Source organism: Mustela nivalis (genome assembly GCF_964662115.1).
Source record: "Mustela nivalis genome assembly, chromosome: 18".
NCBI classification, from domain to species: Eukaryota; Metazoa; Chordata; class Mammalia; order Carnivora; family Mustelidae; genus Mustela; species Mustela nivalis.
Genome location: NC_139037.1, coordinates 40,126,856 through 40,153,513, shown reverse-complemented (window position 1 = coordinate 40,153,513; position 26,658 = coordinate 40,126,856). Strand labels below are relative to the sequence as shown.

General features: G+C 48.4%; 1 protein-coding gene across 1 annotated transcript in view; it reads left to right on the top strand.

Annotated features, from left to right (window-relative positions):
* RHPN2 (rhophilin Rho GTPase binding protein 2) overlaps positions 1-26,658 on the top strand; it is a 55,954-nt gene that overhangs the window by 19,323 nt on the left and 9,973 nt on the right. The window contains exons 3-11 of the mRNA XM_082708604.1: positions 5,469-5,597; positions 7,969-8,044; positions 16,842-16,919; positions 17,299-17,423; positions 19,657-19,823; positions 22,184-22,371; positions 22,799-22,955; positions 24,391-24,510; positions 26,054-26,248. Of these exons, the coding sequence (XP_082564730.1) occupies positions 5,469-5,597; positions 7,969-8,044; positions 16,842-16,919; positions 17,299-17,423; positions 19,657-19,823; positions 22,184-22,371; positions 22,799-22,955; positions 24,391-24,510; positions 26,054-26,248 (1,235 nt within the window). The remainder of the gene's footprint in view (positions 1-5,468; positions 5,598-7,968; positions 8,045-16,841; positions 16,920-17,298; positions 17,424-19,656; positions 19,824-22,183; positions 22,372-22,798; positions 22,956-24,390; positions 24,511-26,053; positions 26,249-26,658) is intronic.

The following is a 26,658-nucleotide window of genomic DNA, read 5'->3' as shown; positions in this document are numbered from 1 at the left end:
CCAGGCCAGAGGGAGGCCATGAAGAACGTAGGTTGGAGACTTGGCTGAAACACCCTTCTGCTTCTTCCTGCTTGGCCTTAAGGACTGTTTTGGCTCTATCCTCAGTTACTGGGCCATAAGGTTCTCGGAGGAGGTTTGCAGTCAAGGGGAAGGTGAGAAGAAAGCCATGTTCTTCCAAGGAGGCCCAAAGAAGAGATTTGTTGTCATCTGCAAAGGCCACCCAGATGCAGAGCATCAGTATTGAGGAGACAGAGGCTCTGGTTTTAATTCCTAATTTGGGCCAGCTGATTCTGTTTTCATATGTTACCCTGGGCTCTTCCCTCCGCTTGGACACATACGTCATACTCAATTGATTGACCTTATTTGAGAAGTCCTGTCCCCTTTCACCAGCGAGTCTTTGAAAAATCATTCTCTGTGCTAGAAGCAGCTTACACTCTGGGGTTGGTTTCCCATTCGTCCTCATACCCAAAGGTTAGCATTGTGGAGACTGACCCTTAAGCCCACTCTGCGCTTTCCTTCCCCAGCCACAACTTTTTCCAGAGTGACCCACCCAGAGGTCCATGTCCAAAGAGCAGCTCGCTGATTTGTTGCAAATCCTAAATCTCAAATTGCCAAGTGAAGAGGGAAGAGAAGTGGCAAATAGGTATATAGAAGTGGAGAAAATCCAATTGGCCTGTTTAGAGGCTCTGCAGATATTTGGGCAAGGGTCTTAGGGTGTAAATTGTTACAGTTAAGTTGGATCTACTCTGTTGCTGAGAACCAGAACCCCCCACCCCCACCATTGCTTCTAGAGAAGTGGTCTTTACTCTATTTGTTTTTCATCAACTGAAATTTGTTGAGCCCCCACCATGTGGAAAAGTCAATGCCAGTTCCCAGGAGAAAGAATGAAATAGAAGGCAAAGTTCTTGCTCTCCATCATAACTTCTGTATCCTTTGTTAGTCACAGGCTGCAGTTTGTCTGGGAGCTTCCTGGTAGGCCCTATGAAGAAGGGACTGTGACTTACACATATCAGATCCATCGGTTCCACCAAAGGCAGACCAGTTGCAAAGAAGAAGCTCTTCCCAGTTTCTTTCCTCATGTCCTTGTGGACGTGACCGGCTAGTGTATCAGTCACATTCTCAGAAACACCTGAGAATTTTACAGATTTGTGCAGATTTTACAAGCAACAGATTGTGACCGTTAGTGTGTAACGAAATCAATTCATGGGGTTGCTGTGGTGTAATAAAAAATAAATATCTGTGGGGTCCCTGGCTGGCTCAGTCGGTAGAATGTGAGACTCGATCTCCGGATTGCGAGTTCGAGCCCTGTGTTGGGCATATTGTATTTCAAAATAAATGAAGACTCTGCCTGGTTCCTCGCACAGAGCTCCTAGAACCCTTGGAACCTCATGTCTTCTGTGTGCTAAAGGGGGAACAGGACCTTCAAAATGGAGCTTTTATTTTTATTTATTTATTTTTTTAAAAAAAGATTTTATTTATTTATTTGACAGAGATCACAAGTAGACAGAGAGGAGGAAGCAGGCTCCCCATTGAGCAGAGAGCCTGAGGCGGGGCTTGATCCCAGGACCTTGGGATCATGATCCGAGCCGAAGGCAGAGGCTTAACCCACTGAACCACCCAGGTGACCCTATTTAATTTTTTTTTTTTAAGATTTTATTTATTTATTTGACAGAGAGAGATCACAAGTAGGCAGAGAGGCAGGCAGAGAGAGAGAGGAGGAAACAGGCTCCCTGCCGAGCAGAGAGCCCGATGTGGGACTCGATCCCAGGACCCTGAGATCATGACCCGAGCCGAAGGCAGCGGCTTAACCCACTGAGCCACCCAGGCGCCCATTTTTTTAAGATTTTATTTGTTTAGGGGCGCCTGGGTGGCTCAGTGGGTTAAAGCCTCTGCCTGTCAAATAAATAAATAAAATCTTTAAAAAAAAAAAGATTTTATTTGTTTATTTGACAGATCACAAGTAGGCAGAGAGGCAGGCGGGCGGCTGCTGAGCAGAGAGCCTGATGCGGAGCTCCATCCCAGGATCCTGGGATCATGACCTGAGCCAACTGCAGAGGCTTTAACCCACTGAGCCACCCAGGCACCCCCAAAATGGGTCTTTTAACCAGGTAGACCAAACCTGGTGAGAGAATTGTAATTTATAGCACCACCCCTAGACTTTTGGGGAGGGGGCTGAAGATGGAGTTCAGTTGCCAATGGCCAGTGATTTTATCGATTGGGCCCACATAGTGAAACAGGGCAGCCTGCCTGCAGCCCCTCACAATGAGCTTTGGGAGCTTCCATGTTGGTGAAGACATGGAGGTGTTGGGGGCGTGGCATGTCTGGAGAGAACAGGGAAGCCACTCCCCCTTCTCAGCCTGTGGGTCTGTTTCAGCTGACTGCTCTTTAAGTTGTGTCCTTTAAATAAACCACAGTAAAAGTAAGTGAAGTGATCTCCTGAGTGTTCTGAGTCTTTCTGGCAAATTACCATAGAAGGGTGTTGGGAGAATTTTGATTTGTAGCTGGTTGGTTGCAAGTAGAGGTGCTTCCCCCCAGCCTTGTGACTGGCCCCTGACATGGGGGGAGTCTTGGAGGTACTGAGTCTTTAACCTGTGGGAATTGAGTTTAATTGAATTGAATTGCTGGGCACCCAGTTGGTGTTAGAGAATCAGAATAGGAGAGTTGCGAATATTACTCTTTTAAAAAAAGCTATTAGAAAAAAAAGAGGGGGATGCTTGGGTGGCTCAGTTGATTGAACATCTGCCTTCGGCTCAGGTCATGATTCTAGGGTCCTGGGATCGAGTCCTACTTCGGGCTCCTTGCTCAGCAGGGAGCCTGCTTCTCCCTCTCCCTCTGCCTGCCACACCCCCCGCTTGTGCTCATGTTCTCTCTCTGACAAATAAAGAGAATCTTTTAAAAAATAAAAAATAAGCCATTAGAATGGAATCAAATATGTTGGGATATATTGTATGCATGGCCAAGTTTGGTTTGTGTGACTTTTGTTTTAGGAGTATGTATGTGTATGTGTATACTGTGTTGTAATATAAAATATATTTGTTATGGGTAATCATGCTACCTCCCCTCCCCACCAAAATCCCCAAACCAGTGATATTTGCCAGACTGAGCTTCTAATATCTCATTTCTCTGCTGGGAAGCCCAGATGTGTGAAGACATACCGAGTAGTAAAAGGGCAAGTATCTTTCTATTTGCAGCCAGGATCAAGCATGGCTTTTTCTGAGGAGGCGTAGCCTAAGTTTGTAGGTCAAGGAGAAGGAGTTCAGTGATGGGCCGGGGAGAGCAAAAAGAGGGAGTATACCTATAAACACATCATGGGGAGAAATTGATGAGCTCAGATATGTGGCAAGGCCAGGAGAGCCCCGGCGCAGAGGGCGGACTGTAGGGGAAGTGTTTTAGTATTTTGCTTTCTGGGGAGAAGGTGAATAGGTGGTGAGCAAAGTGAGCCCATGACAGGTGACAGGATTTTCATCAGCTGGCGTGGAGAATGTGATCAGGTACTGTTTCTCTGGCTGGCTGGAGCTCTTGGCTGATGACCCTCAGATGTCCTCATCCATGAAAGGAGGAAGTTCTAGTAGCTGGTCCGAGGAATGACTGAGGAACTGACAGGATGGTTCATGGGCTTGTGCCCTCAAGGCCTGGCTCAGGACTTGGTTATTCTTTTTTCTTTTCTTTTAGATTTTATTTATTTGAGAGAGAGAGCATGAGAAGGGGGAGGGTCAGAGGGAGAAGCAGATTCTCCGCCGAGCAGGGAGCCTGATGCAGGACTCAGTCTCGGGACTCTAGGATCATGACCTGAGCCTAAGGCAGTTGCTTAACCAACTGAGCCACCCAGGCGCCCTATAGACTTGGTTATTCTTGCCAGTGTTACTTTTGCGTTTATTCCTAATCCGTAAAGTGAGGGGGCACCTGGAAAGTCTTCCAGCAGGTGTCTGAACTTCCGCTTTGAGGATTTGGGTGAAGTTCATACCTTCATATTGCTTACACCATTCAATTCCAGGGATCTCATTTTACTAATCCAATTTGCCAGTTAATGGATATCTGGATTTTTCCCACTTTTTGTGTCTTCTACGAGTCATGCTACTTTAAACATCACCTACACGTCTTTGTTGGGATGTAAGTTTTCATTCCTCTCACAGATTCCTAGGAGTAGATGACTCAGTTGTATGATAATATTTGTAACATTTTTATTAATTTTTTTTTAAAAAGATTATTTATTTGAGAGAGAGTGAGCGAGTGATAGGAGCGGCGGAGGGAGAGGGAGAATCTCAAGCAGACTCCCCACTGAGCGCAGACTCCAACACAGGGCTCAATCCCATGACCCTGAGGTCATGACCTTAGCTGAAATCAGGAGTTGGACCTTTAACCAACAGTCACCGAGGTGCCCCAGATAGTTAACATTTTTAGAAACTACCCAACTGTTTTCCAAAGTGCTGTGTCATTTACATTCAGCAGTGTGTGAATTCCAGTTTCTCTACATCCTCCTCAATACCTGCTATTGTTTCTTTTTTATTACTAGTATTACTAGCATTGCTAGTACTAGTCTAATCTCATTTTGGTTTTATTTATTTATTTGCCTTTTTTTTTTTTTTAAGATTTTATTTATTTATTTACAGACAGAGATCACAAGTAGGCAGAAAGGCAGGCAGAGAGAGAGGAGGGGAAGCAGGCTCCCTGCCCAGCAGAGAGCCTGATATGGGGCTTGATCCCAGGACCCTGAGATCATGACCTGAGCCGAAGGCAGAGGTTGAACCCACTGAGCCACCCAGGTGCCCCTTGTTGAGAATTTTTATCATGAATCTATGTTGGACTTTATCCCACGTTTCTTTTGTATCTGTTGAGAGGACTATGTGTTTTTTTATCCTGTATCCTATTAATAAAGTATGTTACAGTAATTGATTTTCGGATATTAAACCAACCTTGCAGTCCTGGGATAAGTCCCACTTGGTTGTGGTATGTAATCCGAGTTATGTTAAATGTTGCTGGTTTCCTCTTGCTAATATTTTGTTGAGGATTTTTGCATATATATTCATGAAGAATGTCAGTTTATTGTTTTGCTTTCTTGTGATGTCCTCCTCTGGTCTGGGTCAGGGTAAGACTAGAGCTCATAGAATGAGCTGGGAGCATTATCTCCTCCTCCGTTTTCTTACCCATTTCCTTTCAAGGGGATAATTGATGGTCTTTTTGGGGTGGCTGGGAGCAGTTCCCTCTTTTCTTAAAGCTAATTCTTTGTAGGGGTGTCTTAAGATTCATGTCTGGCAGCTCAGTGTATCACCGACATCCCAGGTCCCTTTACTGGTAGGCGTGGCTCAAGATGGGCCTGTTGCTGAGCATTTTGGAGATACCAGGTCACCTCTGGTCCTCATACCTGCAAGGGAACCCTCAGAACTTCCTTATGGGGCCTGAGAGGTCTGCTCCCCCGGCAGCTGGGCAGCTTGGCTGAAGGCACTTTTCTCCCCCTTCTCTTTTAACAGAGTAGCTACAAACCAGAAGGTTCGAGAGCAGGTGCGCCTGGAACTGAGCTTCGTGAACTCAGACCTGCAGATGCTCAAGGAGGAGCTGGAGGGGCTCAACATCTCAGTGGGAGTCTACCAGAACACAGAGTAAGTGGGGGCAGTGCTTTGGGATGAGAGGGATGGACCAGTTTGAGGACTGAGTATGGCATAAGAGTCAAGGGGCGAACAGATGGAGTTTGTTGGAAATACTTGGGAAGTTGGATGATAAGGCATCCAATTGTCCTTGGACCCACCTTGTGACATAGTTTTTGGAAAAAGTTGTGTGACTGGGTCCGGATGAAGAGATGGCGTCTCTCACGTAGCTTTGCCATGAAGCTGCCTTTGTGGTTGGATCTGAGAGTCAGCCTCCTGGGTGGGGGGGCCTGTACTGCCTGCCCTTCTTCCCTGTCAGTTTCATCACCGTGCCTAGGGCTTGGCCTGGGTCGTTCTGAGGATAGGACACAAAAAACACACCAACTGCTTGACAGGGATCCTTGACATCAAAGATTAAGGGGACCCAGGTGAGTTCCCTGAAGAGACACTTCAGAAATGGGCCCCAGTACATCTTTGAGAAACAAATACAGTAACTCAGAAGCCTCTCCTGGGGAGTGTTTGTGCCAGAACGATATTGAGGCGGGGACTTCAGAAAAGCTCAGAAAGTCTTCCCAAGGGGAGCTACCTCTGAAAGGGAGGTGAAATCACTTCGAGAAGCTCTTTGCGGGGAAGTGAGATTTCTCAAAAGGTAGGTGAGCGCCAGGGGAAACTCAGTAAACAGTCCTGTGGATTCACAGAAGGACGACATTTGGGAACCCAGAGTCCCCTTTGGAATGTGCTTTTCCTGATTGCCTCCAAGCCTCTGCATGGTCCGTGGGGTGTTTTTCAGGGCTGGAGGGAAAGTGTCAGCATGTGAAACCTCTGCTCTTCCTTCTATGACGTCCAGGTGTCCTGGCTCGCTCACCCATGGGCTCCCAGTGTGGTTTTGAACACTGAATCAGAACACCCAGTAAGAGGCTTCTCCCAGTCTCCTCTGTGGTATTAAATGCCATTGTTCTGCCCCGAGGTCGAAGTTCCTTGAGTAAGCGAGTCAGGGCCCAACTTTGCTGATAAACGTAGGACATTTCATATTTCCACTTGCTGTCCTGGATTGCTGGGAGCCCCACCTGCAGAGACGGGCACGAAGGGCCCCGCATGATTTCAGCGTGGCCCTCACTGCCCGGGGGCATCGGGGAGAGGGGTGAGAGAGATGTGCAGGTTCGTACTGATGCCTTGGGTTCGCCTCTGCCCTCTTCCTATTTTCAGAACAGATGGTTTCTTTCTAAGCACGGTGGATCTTTAAACATTACTGTGAGGCAGGCCTGGAAGAAGAGGTCGGGCGGGGCAGATGAGAAAACACGAGGCTGGAGGTCATGGAGTTTTGTTAGTGTGGGGTTGGGGCTGGGGTGCCCTGGGTGCTCTCCTCAGTCACGGGGAGAACAGGCCTTGTCTCCACCCCCAGTGGGGTGAGGGCAGGGGGGTGCTGGGGCCCAGAGGAGAGAGGCACGGTCCCTCCTCTCTCCTTCCAGTAGCACCCAGCTTCCCCTGCAGGCTTTGGGGAAGCCATGCACACCCAGGGTTGGATCGTGCCTGCTTTTAGAGCAGCCCGTGGTTTTCCCTTCGGCCGCAGAGACCGTTTCGGCTTACAGCTGCATTGTCCACTCCCCCTGCCCAGCATTCCTGGCCTTCTCCCTGGCTGGGCTGAGCAGCCCCAGGAGGTCTCCTATTACAGGTCAGGGAGCTAAATCTCTGTTTGCAAAACACACAGCCTGAGCCCCCTTTACTTCCTGTTAGCCCTGCCCCTGCCCCTAAGAATGTAGACTCAGGGTGATCTCTGGGAGAACTGAGTGGTCAGTTGGGGTGGGAGCTGTGTGTGGGGGCAAGTAGCTGGCCGGGGTGTGACCCTGGGCTGGAGCTAGGGGCATTTAGGTGTTAGGAGGAGCCCTGGCCCTCAAGCTCTTCTCCTTGCAGGTGCTGGGGCACCAAAGGGGATAACCCCCCATCAGAGGAGGCCTTGCGAGGGCTCAGGTTGGAGGGCGCAGGAGAGGTGGGACCTGCCCTGGTGGGGAAGGGGGAAGGAGGGTGGGGTTGGGAGGTGATGAAGGAGGTCCCCTGGCAGGGTGGTACGCCCAGGTCGGGGAGCAGTACGCACCCCAGACCCAGACCCTGCCCCATGGTTGGTCTTCAGTGAAGTCAAAGAATGGTGGAAATTGAGACCTGGGTCAAGGTGGTAGGCCTCCTGTGTTAGGCTCTGTAGTCCAGAAGTCACAGGGCCCTGGGATTGGGCTTAGAACAGAGACAGGCATGTGACCAGTGGCATCTTTATGGAACCTGAAGTGGTGTGTGCAGGATTGGCGTCTGGAGGTGGGGGGTGCTCTGAGCGGGGCTGCTGGGTGCAGAGCGGCTGGGATCCCAGTGTTCACATACCTTGCTGTGTTCCTTATAGGGAGGCATTTACGGTCCCGCTGATTCCTCTTGGCCTGAAGGAGACCAAGGATGTTGACTTCTCTGTCATTCTCAAGGTAAATCTCAAAGCACTGGACACTAGATTCACTGTTTAAAAAGACAAACTAGGAATTGTGTATCCCTTGCATGTGGCCTTAGGCTCAGTGGGGCGAGTGTCAGTTGAGTTCCGTAAGCTAGACAGTTTGTCTTCCTGTGACCTCACACCGTCTTTGGTCCCTACAAGGTGCAGGCCCCAGAAGGCAAGTTAGAAACCTGGGTCTTCCTTCCCCAGGAGGCCAAGCCAGAGATGGTGCGTGGAGGACATGCTTTGGAATTTTAAAATTTCACTCTATTTTAATTTTTTCTTAAATTTGGTGACCAGTGTAGGCCATGTTTATGGTAGAATTGCTAATTCTTTCCCCTGACATTTTATTATGAAAATTTCTTTTCTTTTCTTTTTTTTTTTTTTTAAAGATTTTATTTATTTATCAGAGAGAGAGAGAGAGAGAGCGAGCACAGGCAGACAGAATGGCAGGCAGAGGCAGAGGGAGAAGCAGGCTCCCTGCCGAGCAAGGAGCACGATGTGGGACTCGATCCCAGGACGCTGGGATCATGACCTGAGCCGAAGGCAGCTGCTTAACCAACTGAGCCACCCAGGCGTCGCTATGAAAATTTCTAAACTTCAAGAAAAACTGAGAGGATTTTGCGGTGAATCCCTATATACTCAGTACCTAGATTCTGCTGGGAACATTTTATTAGTTATCTTTTTATCTGTCTGTGCATTCCTGTATTGATAGACCAATCCATTCTGCTTTTTGATATATTTCCCAATAAATCAAACATGTTGGTTAACTATCTTTAAATACTTGAAAAGCTGGAAATTATGAGTTTGTTTGTTTGTTTTTTTTTTCCTCCATGAATTCCTGGAGATCCAGCCTCTTTTCTCTCTCTCCCGCCGTCCTCCCCTCCCTTCTCTTTCTGGTTTTTTTTCCTCTCTTCTTTTTAAAAAATTCAGGGGTTTTTTTTTTGTTTTTTTTTTTAAGATTTTATTCATTTATATGAGAGAGAAGAAAGTGCAAGTGAGAGCACAAGCAGGGAGGAAGGTCAGAGGGAGAAGCAGGCTCCCTGCTGAGTGGGAAGCCCCATGTGGGGGCTCGATCCCAGGACCCTGGGATCATGACCTGAGCTGGAGGGAGACGCTTCACCATCTGAGCCACCCAGGCGCCCTATCATTCTGAGTTTTAGTGAATCACCTCTAGCGTCCAATTAGGAAGAGAAAGGGGATATGGGGTCGGAGGTAGCCCCTGCCTGAGCCTTCCAGCATGGGTACGATGGATGACAGTTAACCCCAGTGTCCTGAAAAATGCTTCCAAGTATTATGTTTCTTTTCATAGCGGTCCTGTTAGTTGACTCATCTTGGACTACTTCTAGTTTAGAGAAGAAAAAAAATTATGCACGTTGGGTGCTATAAAATCTGTCCTTGGGGTGCCTGGGTGGCTCAGTGGGTTAAGCCTCTGCCTTTGGCTCAGGTCATGATCTCAGGGTCCTGGGATCAAGCCCCGAATAGGGCTCTCTGCTCAGTGGGGAGCCTGCTTCCCCCTCTCTCTCTGCCTATTTGTGATATCTCTCTCTGTTCAATAAATAAATTAAATCTTAAAAAAAAAAAATCTGTCCTTTTAAAAGCAGTCAATTCGTGCGTGAAAGCTTGCTGCCCTTGACCTGCCTTCTGGAGCTGAGACTATGAGTGTGGGCAGAAGAAGCTCTTTCACTTGGGGACTGCTGCCTTGTTTACATCTAGGTCCCTGTCCCTGTCAATTTGGGGTTTATTTTGGAGTTTGAGAAGGGACATTGGTAGTCTCACAGGACTTGGGATCACACGAGATTTGATTTTCTGGGTAGAAAACAACCCAGTTGCTGCAGCTTTGTGCCAGCTGTTTCCAGGCTGCCAGAACTGTGAGACTCAAGACAGCCCTTGTGACTGTGGAGATGTCTTTAGGTGCTTTTGTGAAATGGCTTCTTTCTTTCTTTCTTTCTTTCTTTCTTTCTTTCTTTCTTTCTTTCTTTCTTTCTTTCTTTCTTTCTTTCTTTCGATTTTATTTATTTGTCAGAGAGAGAGAGAGCACGAGCAGGGGAACAGCAGGCAGAGGGAGGGGGAGCAGCAGACGCCCCACTGAGCAGGGAGCCCTATGTGGGACTTGATCCTGCGACTCCAGGGTCATGACCTGACCACCAACTGGGTCCCCCAGGTGTCCCTGTTGAGTGGTTTCTTTACGATTCCATTTGTTGCTTGGCACCAAGCCTGCAAGAATGCAGGCGTGTTAAGGGAGACTTAGAGCAACTTGGAGCTTTCTGGGCATCTGCAAGGATCCGAACGAGTCATGTGCTGGATTCCACATTAAACTCAGTGGGGGAAAAAAAAAAAAAAAAATCACATGTTGTGGGCACGGCCAAGTGCTCTTTAACTGAGGCTTCCAACCATGTCATTTTAGCCTAAAAGGGACTCTTCAAATGTCAGTCATAGGAAAATGAGCACATCTGGGGACATTCTGGTCCTCCCCCCCCCCCCCCCCCCCCCGCCGGCCTCGTGTGTGCTGGAGAGTTCCAGGCAGGTGCTGCTGGAGTTGCTCGGCCTGAGCACAGCTCCAGGTGCGGCTTGTCTTGCTCGCCACCATGTGTATCTGTGTGACACTTCATGGTCAGCAAAGCTTCCCGCTGTGATTTGGTTCTATTTTTAAATAAATGAGCTTTCCAATGACCTCATTAAAAGACACAGTCAGGAGGCACCTGGGTGGCTCAGTCGGTTAAGCCACCTGCCTTTGGCTCATGTCATGATCTTTTGGGCCTAGGATCCAGCCCCAGGACCCCATTCTCTGCTGCCTGCTCAGCGGGGAGCCTGCTTCTCCTTCCCTCCTATCCCCTCCTCCTTCAAATACAGCTTCATTTATTTTTTTAGATTAAGAACAGGATTGAAAAACATTTGGAAAAATGCCAAGACAGGGAAAGCTCTCTCCCAGCCCCACCCACCTCCCCCTGAGCTCAGTGACCTGCTCAGCGCTTAATCTTTTGACACTGGGGCTCCTTCTCTATCAGGGACCTGACTTATGAGGCTGTGTGGCTCTTCCCCTCCTCCCCTCCTTAGGGCTTCGTGAGGTGTCTGCTTGCAGTAGGTGCTGAACCACGTGGCTATTAATCTCATTCTTGTTTTTGTTTTTTTTTAAAGAGTTATTTATTTATTTGACAGAGAGATCACAAGTAGGCAGAGAGGCAGGCGGGCGGGGGGGGGGGGCAGGGGTGGGAAGCAGGCTCCCTGCTGAGCAGAGACTCCCTCCCCCCCATGTGGGGCTTGATCCCAAGACCCTGAGATCATGACCTGAGCCAAAGGCAGAGGCTTAACGCACTGAGCCACCCAGGCTGTCTCAGTCTTTCAGCAGCTTCCAGATGCTTGCTGTTGTCCCCAGCCCACCAGTGAACATCTGCACACTCCGCCCAGCATTCTCTTTGGATCAGTTTCTAGATGTGGATTTGGTGGGTGGAAGATAGACACAACCTACTTACCACCAGAAGGAATCCTGCCTTCTTTCCTAGCCGCTGTGTGTGACTGTTTACCTTCCCGCACCTTGTGTTACCCTGGCTTTCATTCCTTATTTGGATGTTTTAATGAGATCTTTCTGATTTTTGTAAAATCAGGCAAGATAATCGCCTACTATGTTTTGCATTTCTCTGATCAGTACTAGAGTTGGATACATTCTTGTGTATGTTTCTTGGCCTTCTACCGCTTTTGCCTGATTTTGAAATGACTTTCTGCCCTCTGTCTGCTTTTCCAGAGTTTTGCTCTTACTTCTTACAGGATTTCGTTTACATATGAAGGATAATAACCCTTGGTTCCTTGGTTATATATATCGCAAATATTTCTCTCAGTGCATTCTCCCTCTAATTTAACTTGTTACATAAGCACTTTAAAAGTTATCAGATATATATTTTTATATATTTATATATGATACCATATATATTTTCATATATTTATATATATCATATATATATATATATATATATATATATAATATATATATTTTTGCCACTAAGATATTTTGTTGTTGAATCTACTGGTCCATCCCTTTATAGTTGTGTCTCGAGGACATGTTCAGAAAGGCACCCTGCACACCAAGATGGCATAAATATTTTGCTACTGTTTCTCCCAGTTGTCTTGTTTCATATGTTTTTGCCTCAGATCTTTAATCTATCTGGAATTACTTTTGGGGGTAAACAATGAGGTATAAGGCCATCACTTTTTATTTTCACCAAATGGGTGGCCAGTTCCCCGTGAGCTCCGTGTAAAGAAGCCATTGTGGTGCTGGCTGGTGTCCACTTCCCTCTGTGACCCCTGTGCCCCTACCCCCAGCCCCCCTCCTCCATCCTGCTCTATGCCATGGAGGCCACCACAGGCTGGAGGGGCTAGGAGGACGGGAGGTTGGGACATCTACTCTGCAGGTGGCTCAGCTGGCTTCCGTTTGCATTCCTGAGGAAAGGGCCTGGTGGCTTCAGTGCCCACCTCAGGTAGCCCTCTCTCCGGATTTTCAAAGCTCATTTCCTTCTTGACCTGGGATTCTAATGGCCCTGGAGGGGCCTGCACCATCCCTGTGGTTTCCCTTAACCCTGCCCATACCACTGTGTTAGCCCTTTGTGGAATTTAAGAAACAAGACAAATGAAAGAAAGAAAAAAGAGACAAGCCAAAAAACCAGACTCTTAACTATAGAGAACAAACTGCGGGTTCCTGGGGTGGGGTGGGGTGGGGTGGAGTTGGTGGGGTGTGAATGAAACAGGTGAGGGGGATTAAGAGCACACTCACTCGTGAGCACTGAGTAACGCATAAAGTTGTCGAATCACTATATTGTACACCTGAAGCTAATATAACACTGTATGTTGACTATACTTGAAATTATTAAAAAATGCCTTAGCGCATACATGAAAGAATGAAATAACTTAAGTCTTTCCGTAAAGTTCAATACCTAACTGCTTAGTGAATTCAATTAATTTTATCCCTTGGCATATTATACTTTTGTTGAGGGGGTACAATTGGGAAATTATTGTTTCCCTGTTATATTTTTCTAACTGGTTATGGCTTATATAGGAAGGGAGGACTGTTGGGACACCTGGGTGGCTCAGTTGTTACGCGTCTGCCTTCAGCTTAGGTCATGATCCCAGTTACGCGTCTGCCTTCAGCTTGGGTCATGATCCCAGGGTCCCGGGATCAAGCCCTGCATTGGGCTCCCTGCTCCTCGGGAGGCCTGCTTCTCCCTCTCCTGTTCCCCCTGCTTGAGTTCCCTCTCTGGCTGTGTTTGTCTGTCAAGTAAATAAAATCTTAAAAAAAAAAAAAGAAATTAAAAAGAAACAAAGACTGTTGACTTATATCTATTAACTTTGTGGCCATTTCACTGAATTTCTATTATTTTAGTAGTTTTTCAGTCGATGCTCTGGGTTTTGTAAATACGCCATTATTTTGTAATATATGTATATGTATATATATATATATTTACACATATATATTATTTTTGCTTCTTTCTAATATTTGTCTTAATTTGTTGGCTAGAGAACTTCAGAATTATGTCATATAATAGAATTATATTATGTAGTCCTTGTCTTATCCTTGATGTTTATAGTAGGTTTCAGCTAGATTTTTTTTTTAAAGATTTTATTTATTTATTTGACAGACAGAGATCACAAGTAGTTAGAGAGGCAGGCAGATAGAGAGAGGGGGAAGCAGGCTCCCTGCTGAATAGAGAGCCCAATGTGGGACTTGATCCCAGGACTCTGGGATCAATGATCTGAGCCGAAGGCAGACGCTTTAACCCACTGAGCCAGCCAGGCGTCCTCAGCTAGGTATTTTTTATTGTACTACTTAGTAGGATAACATATTTAATATTTAAACATATTTATGTTTAATCTAGCCTAGGAATGTATTCAGAATTTAGGAAAATTCTCTTTGACTTTTATGAGGTTAACATAAAGTTTTTTTTAAACTTACTTTGAGTGTAATATGTCTCCTGATTTTAAGAAAATTTTGGCCAGTGTCCACAGCAGGAGTTCACAGAACAATGTGCTGTCCTGGAAAGGAGGCAGTTTCTCTCATCCCTGTGCATCTCTTGAGTGGTGACCCCTAACACTGCTTTCGGGGATGTCATCATAGATGCCTTAGACGAACTTTGCCCTCCAGATCATTTTCACTGGGATTTAACCTCACTAATACAATTACAGTGGAAGATCGTTTCAGATTTTACAGATGGTCCTTATATTTGTAGAGGAGCTGATTCCAAACATTAGCACTTTAAAGTCGTAAAGAAAATCTGTGATAGCATCATAAAATTGAAAGGAAAAATTGGGTAAAAATGACCAAATTGAAAAATAGAAGGAACTTTGCATATCCTGGGGCCCAGTGAGTCCTCTCAAAATGTGTGCTGAGGAGGTAAACAGAGGTGTCCATGTGGCGGACTGTCGTCATTTTATCTCTGATCCCAGAAACATACAAGTGACTTCAGTATCTAGCAAGAAGAGGTTAAGAATATCATGGTACAGGGCACCTGGGTGGCTCAGTTGGTTGAGCAACTGCCTTCAGCTCAGGTCATGATCCCGGACTTCCAGGATCGAGTCCTGCATTGGGCTCCCAGCTCCTTGGGGAGTCTGCTTCTCCTTCTGACCACCTCCTCTCTCATGCTCTCTCTCCCTCACTCTCCCTCAAATAAATAAATAAAATATTTTTTTTAAAAAAAAAGAATATCATGGTACATATTAGCTGGCAGAAAGTGGGCGCTCAATGTATTTGTTTAGTAAATGAGTTGTACACGCATTACATTGGAGGATTACATAATCGTTAAAAGTCACGTTATAGAGCAGAGGTTGGTTAAGCGTCAGTTGGTTAAGCGTCTGACTCTTGAATTTGGCTCAGGTGGTGGGACTGAGCCCCGGGTCGGGCTCTGCACTCAGTGGGGAGTCTGCTGGAGAGTCTCCCTCTCCCTTGCACCTTCCCCTCCCTGCTTGTGCACTCTCTCTTTTTCTCTAAAATAAATCTTTTTAAAAAGTTTTCTTAAAGTTATGTTTTATTTTGTGACATAAGAAAATGTTTGCTACATTGCAAATTCAAAAAGAAAAACACAGTAAAGGGCACCTCGGTGGCTCAGTCGGTTTAGCGTCTGCCTTCGGCTAAGGTCATAGTCCCAGGGTCCTGGGATTGAGCCCTACATCAGGCTCCCTACTTGGCAGGAAGCCTGCTTCTCTCTCTCCCACTCCCCCTGCTTGTGTTCTCTCTCTCGCTGTGTCTCTCTGTCAAATAAATAAAATCTTAAAAAAAGAAGCTCAGCAAATGTATATATTCAATAGAACCCCGTTTTTATAAGATGAGGGTATATGAGCATGTATGCGTGTGTGTGTGTGTATGCACTGAACATACAAAAAGCAGGAGGGGTTTTAGTGTAGAAAACATGTAATGAGAATCTTCTAACAGACCCCTGAGAAAACAGTTGAACACGTCTGTCCTCCACTTTCTGGTAGCCAGGGAGAGCCAGCATGTAAGGCAGATGCTAGCCAAGAAGCCACTCGATGCCCCTTATATATTTTTATTTTTGTTTTTTCCCCCGTCATACTTGACATTTTCTAGTATATGATGTAATTTTCTTATTTTTTAAAAATACTTATTTTTGTAAAGTTTTATTTATTTATTTTTTTATTTGAAAGAGACAGAGCAGGAGCAGTGGGAGAAGCAGGCCTCCCCGCCGAGCAGGGAGCCCAACGTGGGGCTCCATCCCAGGACCCTGAGATCATGACCTAAGCCCAAGGCAGGTGCTTAGTGGCTGAGCCACCCAAGCACCCCTAATTTACTTATTTGTTGTGCCTATCACTTAACTTTCTGAGCCGCCTTGTGAGAATAGAAGCTCCATGGGGGGAAAACTTTGTTTTGTTCACTGATGGAGCCCAGGCTCTACGAACAGTGCCCGGACATGGCAAGTGTGTGCCGTATGCCTGAATGAGCTCATTGAGTCGTCAAACGCTGGACTGGGGACCCAGTTAGGGGGTCTCATTCAGGTGCTTCCTTTGTGGAAATGCCCAAAGCTGCTCTCACAAAGGTTCTCATCGCAGACCCTGAGGGAAGTAGCCATACAACAGTCTCCAAACATGGGTTTCCTTTTCCGGGAAGGCCCTGTGCCCAGGTACTGAAGGCAGCCCATAGGGTGAACGTCAGCGCCCCGGAGCGTCTGGGATGTTTGCCAGAATTGTTCAACGTATTGTCACTTACAGTCACTTGGGTGTGACGTAAAGACATTGTATTTTATTTATTTATTTAAGAAATTTTATTTATTTGAAAGAGCACAAGTAAGCAGAGCAGCAGGCAGAGGGAGAAGCAGGTTTCCTGCCAAGCAGGGTGCTCGATGTGGCGCTCCATCCCAGGACCCTGAGATCATGACTGGAGCCGAAGGCAGACACTTAAATCGACTGAGCTACCCATGCACCCCTATTTTATTTATTTACTTATAAGTAGGCTCCATGCCCAAAATGGGGCTTGAACTCATGACCCCAAGATCAAGGTTGGGTGCTCCACCAATTGAGCCAGTCACGCCCCCCCACAATCGTGTTTTAAAATAAGAACAAAACAACTTCCGCTTTCCTTTTAACTGAAGCAACAAAAGGAACATTTTTAAATGTGCATGTGGTTCAGAAAATAAATCCCACCACCCAGAAAGTCACTGTAGCATGTAATCTCCTGGTTGTATGAATTCTACATGTATTTTTAAATCAGGGAAGGGGGGGCACATTAGACATTCCTGTTTGACCTGTTTATGGTTTGCACTGACGCCTTATAGGATCTCATCTCTTTTTGCTTGCAGGATTTTATCCTGGAGCATTACAGTGAGGACAGCTACCTATATGAAGACGAAATAGCAGATTTGATGGATCTGAGACAGGTGAGGTGTTGTGTGCAGTGGGGAGGGGAGGGGAGTGGAAGGGAGGGGAGGGTGGCCGCCAGAGTTTGCTGGGACTTCAGAAAGTCCTGTTACAGAATCACAGGTGGTTGGAGGTGATAGGGAGGCACTTTCAAACCATCCTTAAAACCTGGCCACCATGGGGGGTGGGGGGGTGAGGTGGGGACAGACATGCCCTCGGCACATCTGGGGCTGCATTCTGGGACTCCTGAGCCTGCCCTAGCCCCTTCCAACCATGCCTCATGCTCAGGGTAGCAGCAGCAGGGGCCCAGGCTCTGTAGGCATAGTGCGTGTGACACCTGGGGTGGCCGTGTGCTGGGTCCTCATCCGCCCTCCCCACCCCCATTCCCTTTCCCTCCAGGCTTGCCGGACGCCCAGCCGGGATGAGGCTGGGGTCGAACTGCTCATGAGCTATTTCATCCAGCTGGGGTTTGTGGAGAGCCGGTTCTTCCCACCCACCCGACAGATGGGGATCTTGTTTACATGGTAGGTGACCCAGGCCGCCCCCCCCCTCCACTGCCCTCCTCTGCATCCTGCGCCCTCTCTTTCAAGCGGTCCCGTTTCTCCAGGAGAGCCTAGATCAACGCGTGTTTACGCATGACGGGGATCCAAGGGGAGAAGTCTCCAACAGACTGTGGCTTCTTGCTTCTCGGATCAAGGGAGCCGAGGAGAAGAGGCAGTTTTTTTGTGTGTGCTCACTTCATTGTTGGGGAAACACGGGGGCTCTGAGGTGGAATTAACAAGAACAAAGATTCTTGTCCCAGATGGAACGGGTCAGGGGTGGGGGCGGTGGGAGTTGGGTTTTGTCCCAGTGACAAAGGCAGCAAACAAGTAGATGTTAAGCAGAGCATTTGATTCTTCTCCAGAGTTGGTATTTTCGAAGGTTAGTGTTCTTTAAATGCTTTGGAGATGCCGTACCTCTTCCCTGAGGGTCCTTAGCACAGGAGAAAGGAGAGTCAAATCCAAGAGCCTTGGGTCGTATTCAAGCTGCATTACATCACTGCTGGTAGCTATGAATGCTGTCCTTTTGAAAGAATAGGTACATGACTTTTGCTATAGATGCCTTAGCTGCCTACTCAGAGCGAAAGGGTAAAGGTGGTTTTTCCTTAGTGTCGAATTAGGATGAATCTCCACGTCTGCCTTCTGGTTGATGGGTGAACTTTAAAACAGATCCTGAGTCTTTTAGACTTGAGGAAGAACAGTGGGGGGTTCCTATTTGCTGTGTTTCATTTAGGGGAGGACATACACACACACACACACACACACACACACGTATTTTGGAGTGGGAGAGTGGGGTGGAGGGCAGAGGGAGAAAGGGAATCTTAAGCAGGTTCCACCTCTAGCAGGGAGCCTGGCTTGGGGCTCGATCTCACAACCCGAAGATCATGACCCAAGTTGAAATCAAGAATCAGACACTTTTTTTTTTTTTTTAAGATTTTATTTATTTATTTGTCAGAGATCGAGAGAGAGCGAGAGGGCACAAGCAAGGAAAACAGCAAGCAGAGGGAGAAGCAGGCTCCCCACCAAGCATGGAGCCCAATGCAGGGCCCGATCCCAGGTCTCTAGGATCATGACCTGAAGCTGAAGGTAGACGTTCAACGGACTGAACCACGCAGGCACCTAAGAAGACATATTTCTAATACACCTTATTTTTTAGAACAGTTTTAGGCTCACAGCAAAATTAATAGATTTCCCATATACCCAAAGTCCATAGTTGACGCTGGGTCTCACTCCTGGTGGTAGGCACTTCCTGGGTTTTTTTTTTTTTTTTTTAAGAATGTATTTATTTAGGGGCGCCTGGGTGGCTCAGTGGGTTAAGCCGCTGCCTTCGGCTCAGGTCATGATCTCGGGGTCCTGGGATCGAGTCCCGCATCGGGCTCTCTGCTCTGCAGGGAGCCTGCTTCCTCCTCTCTCTCTGTCTGCCTCTCTGCCTACTTGTGATCTCTCTCTGTCAAATAAATAAATAAAATCTTTAAAAAAAAAAAAAAAGATTGTATTTATTTATTTGACAGAGAGAGATCACAAGTAGGCAGAGAGGCAGGCAGAGAGAGAGAGGAGGAAGCAGGCTCCCCGCTGAGCAGAGAGCCCGATGCGGGACTCGATCCCAGGACTCTGGGATCATGACCTGAGCCGAAGGCAGTGGCTTAACCCAATGAGCCACCCAGGTGCCCCACTTCCTGGGTTTTGACCATGTGTAGGGACACATTTCCATGTTACAGGATCACATGGGGGAGTCTCACTGCCCTACAGTCCTCCGCTCTGCCTCTTCATCCCTCCCCCGCCCCTCAACCCTGGCATCTACTGATTCTTTGTGTCTCCATTGTTTTGCCTTTTCCAGAATGCCAGATAGTTGGAATCATAAAGTATGTAGACTTTTTCAGATTGGCTTCCTTCACTGAGATATTCCATGCATTTAAGTTTCCTGCATGTCTTCTCACAGCTCGATAATTCATTTCTTTTTATTGCTACATGGTATTTCACTGTATGGTTTTGCTGCAGTTTGTTTGTCCATTCACTTTTGGAAGGACGTGTTGGTTGAGAAGCCTTCCTTTAGCATGAGGTGGTGATAAGCCCATTGGCTTGCTTGGAAATGAAAGCTTCATTGCATGTGTACCCTTGCCTTTTATCATTCAGGAAATGAATTTTGTCTGCTTTCTCCCCAAAGTGGCCTTCACCAGCCAAATAATTCATGTTCTCAAAACCTATTTCCTTTAAATAGGTACGACTCGTTCACCGGGGTTCCGGTTAGCCAGCAGAACCTGCTACTGGAGAAGGCCAGCATTCTGTTTAATATTGGAGCCCTCTACACTCAGATCGGGACCCGGTGCAATCGGCGGACCCAGGCTGGTCTAGAGGGTGCAGTGGACGCCTTTCAGAGAGCCGCAGGTGTGTCTCCAGGAAGGCTGCCGGGATAGCATCCTGGCCCCACCAGGGGGGTTCTGGGTACTGCAGCGGAAGAGGGTCTGTGGGTCTTCCCCAAGGTCCCGGCTTCCCCAAGACCCAAGTCCTGTAAGGGCCAGGCGGGTTTCAAGTGCTGGTGTATCTTACCACCGAGAGAATTGCTTAAGGGCTCAAGCCCTGATGCTTTGGTCTGGGTGTGGCTGAGGGACCCTGCACTTTAGGGTTTGTGTGTTTCTGTTGTGCTCGTGCAAACTTGCCTGCCTGAAGCTCTCCGCCCAGCCTTTTGTCAAGTGACACTTAGCAGCAACCTATGAGAGGACTGGAGGCCGCCCCCCCCGCCCCCCCCCCCAGCCCCGGGCTGGGTGTAGTGGTGTGTATGGCTCTGGGGTATCTGAGATCTGAGGGTCCTGCATTGTTCTCCTGCAGCAGGGCCTGTGGCTGGCAGAGTTGCTGTGAGGAGTGGTGGGGGAAAGCGGGCACATGGCACAAACCACAGGACAATACCCCTAGTGGACTTCACACTGCATTCCCTTCTGTGCCGGTTCTCATCTCTCTGCTCTGCAAGGCCATGAAGAACCCTAGCTGTGTCATTTTGACTGATCGTGAAATCGCTTGTGTTAAAATGACTGATTCTTGGGGGGTTGCGCCTGGGGGGCTCAGTCTGGTAAGCCTCCGCCTTCGGCTCAGGTCATGATCCCAGAGTCCTGGGATTGAGTCCCGCATCGGACTCCCTGCTCAGCAGAGAGCCTGCTTCTCCCTCTGCTTTCTGCTCCCCTCTCTCTCTCTCTCTCTCTGACAAATAGAGAAATAAAATCTTAAAAAAAAAAAAAAGATCCCTTGGAATAAAGCAGCATGCTAAGATCCCATGTGGCAGTGGATTTCTTTCACTGTACATTCTTTTTCTTCCCGAGGAACCTAAAGCAAGTGTGTTTGGAGACCCATCTCTAAGATGACAGCAGCACAGACAACATGAAGCATAAGAGCAGTGGGGGGAGCAAACCCCAGAGGGGGAGCAAATAGCCCGCAGCCACTGCCATCTGTCCATGGGGCATCTGGGGCTTTGCAACAAAACCAGAGGAACCAGTCAGATGGGATTCATGTTAGAGATTTTATTTCAGCCTCTGGTTGATCGTCAGCCCTGTGACAGTTACTTTCCTAACATATAAAGAAGTCAGCTAAGGGGCACAGCAGGAAAATTTCCACTGGAGTGGCTGGGTTGGTCTTCCCTGAGGGCCTGGGGGAAAGCCCTGAATTCCATCCTGACTCAGGTGTTAGGTGGGAACGTGTCCCTCGTGTCCCTCGGAGAGCCCTTCCCTCACCCTGCCTGCTTCCTGCTCTCACCTCCATTAAATGCCTGGTCATGTACGGAAGGCCTCACAGGGGCCCAGGTGAGACGGCAGTAAATAGGGAGCAGGCTGATTTTCTCACTTGATACGGAGGTAAATATTTTAGAAAAGAATCTTTTTTTTTTTTTAATTTTGTTAAAATGCACGAAAGAAAATGACCGTCTGTAACCGATTTCAAATGTTCACTTTACTGGGATTAAGAACATTCACGGTGCTGGGCAATTCTCTATCACCCGGACTTTGTCATCTGCCCGGACTGAGACTGTGGGGGTCCCTGGGGGGGCATGGTGGGTTGAGCGTCCGACTCTTCATATCAGCTCAGGGTCATGGGATCGAGCCCCGTGTTGGGCTCTGTGCTCAGTGTGGAGTCTGAGATTCTCTCCCTCTGCTTCTCGACCTCCTACGCACTCACGCGCTCTCTCTTTCTTGCCCCTTGTTTCAAATAAATAACTAAATACGATCTTCAGACTGAAACTCTGTACCCATGAAACACTATATTCCTTCCTTCCCCCTGCCCCTGGCAACTACCATGCTCCTTTATCATCTCCTTGAATTTGACTCTCGTCTCCCAGAATCATACATTTGCCCATGTGACTGGTATATTTCACTTTGCGTAACCTCCGCGTCCATGTTTTAGCATGTGTCAGAATCTCCTTCCTTAAGCCTGAAAAATATTCTGTTGTATGTACGCAACACATTTTGTTTAAGCGTACGTTGATGGACATTTGGGTTGGCTTCTACCTTTTGGCTGTTATGACTCATGCTGTCGTGAATGTGGGTGTACGAGTATCGGTTTCCATCATTTCCATCTGCTTTCAGTTCTTCGGGGAGTATACCCAAGAAGGGAATTGTTGGATCTTACGGTAACTGAGAATCAGATTTTTCACAACGTTCCAGAACACGTTCTTTATTTTTCTGTCTCTCCTTCTTGCTTTTGAGCAGCATGGTGAAATCGATACGACCCCTGTCTAATGTGAAAAAAAAAATTTCCGATTGTAGGGGTTTTAAATTACCTGAAAGAGACATTCACTCATACTCCGAGTTACGACATGAGTCCTGCCATGCTCAGCGTGCTGGTCAAAATGATGCTTGCACAAGCCCAAGAAAATGTGTTTGAGAAAATCTGCCTTCCTGGGATCCGGAATGAGTTCTTCGTGCTGGTGAAGGTGGCTCAGGAGGCTGCCAAGGTGAGCCCTCCGAGGTCCCGTGACTTCCAGGGGGTGGGCGGGATGTGTCGATGTGGGCCCCTGGAAGCAGTGGGGGCTCCCTATGGCAGTTTGCCCGTGTTCCCTATGGCAGTTTGCCCGTGACCTGGGCAGCGTGCCTGCCCTGGACCGAGCGTGAGCCTGCATTTTCTTGGCAAACTGTGGCGTTTCCGATAACGGATCACTGATTCCATCTGCAGCTTAGCCGAAAATCCAGTATCGTGACAGTTGCCTGAGCTTCCTGTGAATTCTGATGCTGGAAGAACTAGGAAGCGTTGGAGCTGCTCCCAGATTCTGGAGCAGGCACCTGCAGGGCCCCTCCATAGAAGAAAGGGCTCTTTTTCTGCAGCCTGGGTGCATGAGCACCCCTGGGGCAGGCTCCCCCTTCCCAGCATTCCTTCCGTTGCAGGTAGGGGAGGTCTATCAGCAGCTGCACACCGCCATGAGCCAGGCACCGGTGAAGGAGAACATCCCCTATTCCTGGGCCAGCTTGGCCTGCGTGAAGGCACACCACTACGGAGCCCTAGCCCACTACTTTGCGGCCACACTTCTCATCGACCACCAGTGTAAGGCTTGTGGGCCTGGAGGCGCTGGGGCTTTGGTCAGGGTCATGCTTCTAGAACATTCTATGCTGAATGAGCACTGTCTTAACCTGGAGATGCTTACATGATTTAGGGGTTCTCCATTCCTGCTGTGGAGGAAGAAGGGGAGTGTAATTCTGCCCAGGTTGGAGCAAACAGCTCCTGGCGTTAAGACCAGGGCTTGGACCAGGGTCAGAAGTTGTGAGGTATTCACCTAGGCACTGAATCTAAGGGGATGCCCCCAAACTCAGCATTCAAGATAACGTTTGGATATATTTAAAATGAATCAAAACTAAACAAACAAACAAACAAAAAAAAATCCATGGTGCTCCAAATTTTAAATAAAGACCACAGATCAGTAGCAGTGCTGTGCGGGCCCACATTGGAGCCTGAAGCAAAGGAGAATTTTGATGTCTGTTCATCATGCATCTTTTAAGCTTACCTTTTGGTATTTAGAAAATTGTATTAAACTATCCTGTCTCCTGACTGCTGAGTGTTTGGTGCTCTTAAATTTTCAGCCCGAGGTGAGGATCTTGTTCTCCTCACCCTAGTCTTGGTTCTGATCTGAGGTCAGGTGGGACTCTTGTCGTGAGCTCTAATCGAGGTCATCCCACAGTAATGAAATGGGCAAGTTCCGGAGCCACACTACCTGGGTTCATAACACAGCTCTGCCATTTACTAGCTGTGTGATCTCGGGCAAGTTACCTAATTTTCTGGGCCTTGGTTTTCTCATCTATCAAATGGGGGCATGAAGAGAACCCATCTCATAGGGCTCTTGTGAAAATTACATGTCTGTATGCAAAGCTAAATAGCGCCTTGTATCTTGTGGGCTTCCAGAAAGTGGTAGATGCCTACTGCTAGTATTACTGCATAGTCTGATATACGGGACAAGTCACATAAACCACTTGGCAATTACGGTAACAACACACATGGGACAGCAGTTGGACTCCTTTGGTGTAGTCACGGAAGGCTTCTCAGAGGCGGTGACATTTGAGTTGGACCTTGAAGTCTGAGGAGCACTTTTGCAGCTGAACAAGGAGGAAAAGGACAGCCAGAGCAAACACATGTCCCGTGTGCCAGGGAGGATAGGTGCAGGCATGGAGGCCACCAGAGGCTTGAGGCTGGGCTGTGCTAGGAGGTTCCGTGAGGTGGGTAAGTTGGAAGAGGTAGAATGGGGGCTTAGAGCCAAAGCAGGAGCCTCTAGGGTGCGCCTGTCCCTGAGTGCCAAGACTTATGAGCTAGATGGCCAGGGGTGTGTCCAGGGGCTAAAAGGAGACCTAGTATCCCAAGTGCCTTATAAAAGTGGAGAAGGAAGGTAACTAGAGGAGGTTGAAAGAGACTTCTCTGAGGGTCCGCAGCACCATCTCGAGTCTGTGGTCATATCCACAAGAAGGGATTTACCATGTGGCTCTCACTGCAGTGAAGCCGGGAGCTGATGAGGACCATCAGGAGAAGTGCCTGTCCCAGCTCTATGACCACATGCCGGAAGGACTGACACCCTTGGCTACGTTGAAGAACATCCACCAGCGCCGACAGCTGGGTACGCCTGGGCTGTTCTGCTCCTTCCCTCTGTGGGCCCCATTCCATGCCCAGCTGGTCCTGCTCACAGACCGCCCCAGACAGGTCCCCAGGGCAGGGCCCGGAGAGCAGGGCATCCTGGGTCATCCAACCATTCTGGATCAGAAACCGTGGGGCATGGTCTGCAGCCTCGGCAGGCCCCTGGGTCTGTGTTCTCGCAGGTTCTCTGAGGGCCTGGGCCTCCCAGAGTGGAGCCAGAGCTATGGCAGCCTTCCCATGCCCTCATGGTTCAGGGAATGGCCCTTGGTCATCCAAACGTGGAAGGGCACGTTCGTTAATTTTCTTCTGTCACACCTAAGAACTGGTGATGGGTAGTTTGGTTTCTGCCAGGGTCAGAGAGAGTATCTCTTCCCATGTATGAGTCTAAATTCCTCTACTAACCAGACCTGCTCCCTAACCCCCATGCACTTCCCCTTCTCACTGATGGCAACTCCAGCCTAGGGGTGTATAGGCCAGGAGCCCAGGAGTCTCCAGCCTTCAGCCTTCTTTCTCACCCCACACGTGATGGGCAAATCCTGTTGACTCTACCTAGACAACACGTCCCATATCCAACTACTACTTACCTACCTCCTGGACTAAGCCACATGCACGCAGTGCTTACCTAACACATGTTGACTGCCTCAGTCTCACACAACCCTATGAGATACACATAATATGATCCCCATTTTGCAGTTAAGGAAACAGGCCCAGAGTGGTCACACGGCTCGTAACTGGTCCCCTGCTTTCCTCTTTATTCCTTCCTACTCAGTTCCCATGGGTCATGTCACATCAGTCTTCTGCTCACATCTTAATGGGCTCCCATCTCACCCAAAGTAGGGACAGAAGCTGTCACCCTACATTTGTAAGGTGGATGACATGTCTGGCTCCTGCTCTTCTCTGGCCTCATTCCAGGCCTCACTCCCTCTGGCTCCAGCCCCAAGCTCCTTGTAACCCTGGAATGTACAAGCATACTCCTGCCCCGGGGCCTTTGCACTTGCTGTTCCATCTTTCAGGAGTGCCCTTCTGTCAGATATCCTTGTGACTGCTCCCTTACCTCCTTCAGGGCTCTGCTCAAAAGTTAACTTCAAGAAGTCCTTCCTGGATCGCCCATCATTAAAAGAGCAACTTTCTGTTCCTAGTCTTCTTTTGCTAGATCTGCTACCTGCCCTGCTTTATTTCTCTCCCAATCTTACACCCTGATCCATGACCGATTTCTTAGCTTGTTAATGATCTGTCTTCAACACCAGCACATAAACTCCCTGGCGACAGAGGCTAGTTTTTGTTCATTGCTTCACCTCTAGTGCCCAGAACACTGGGTAACTATTTGCCGAATGAACGCTTTATAGACCTGAGTGAGCCTGTCTCACATGGATTTAAGAGGGACTTAGACTGTTCAGGCAGATCCTTTGGGAAGGAGAGGGTCCACCCCTCTGGGCTGGTCCTTGGGCACCTGGGCTCACCCCGAGGGACTCGCGCTGCCCGAGATGGGGGCACCGTGTCACGTAGGGTTCGTTTTCTGGGGGCAGGCAAGTCGCACGTGCGCCGAGCTGTGGCACTTCACGAGGAGTCCGTGAGGGAGGCCAGCCTGTGTAAGAAGCTTCGTAACATCGAGGTGCTGCAGGAGGTGCTGTCCGCCGCGCACCGGCGCTCCCAGCTTAAGGATGTGCAGCTCCGGGAGGACGATGACCTGCTGGACTTGATCGAAGCTCCTGACATCGTCTGTGAGTGACCTGGGAGCCTGTGGCGGGTGCAGAGGACGTCCCCGTTACTCTGGGGGCGCAGCCTTGGTCCGCTCCTCTGGGAAGGCTTGGCCAGACCCTGAGTTACCTCTCTGCTCACTCGGTGCAGGGATTTCTTTATGGTCTTTGTTCTTGGTGACCTCCTGGTAGCCTGTGACCGACCCCCTGTGTCAGGGTGCTCTGCTGCCTTGTTTCTGTCCCCGCCTCCCTCAGCACCCTCTTTGCTGACTGTTGTTGCTCCTGGCGTTGTCGGAGGTCTACTTTTGCTGGTTTGCCTCCTCCTAGATGCCCTTCCTTAAAGTCTCATAACCTCCCTGGGGCTCTGGCCGTCACCTCTAGTCAGGAGACCTCAGAAGCTACCTTGGCCTTGATGCTTTTGCTATGCCCCCCCC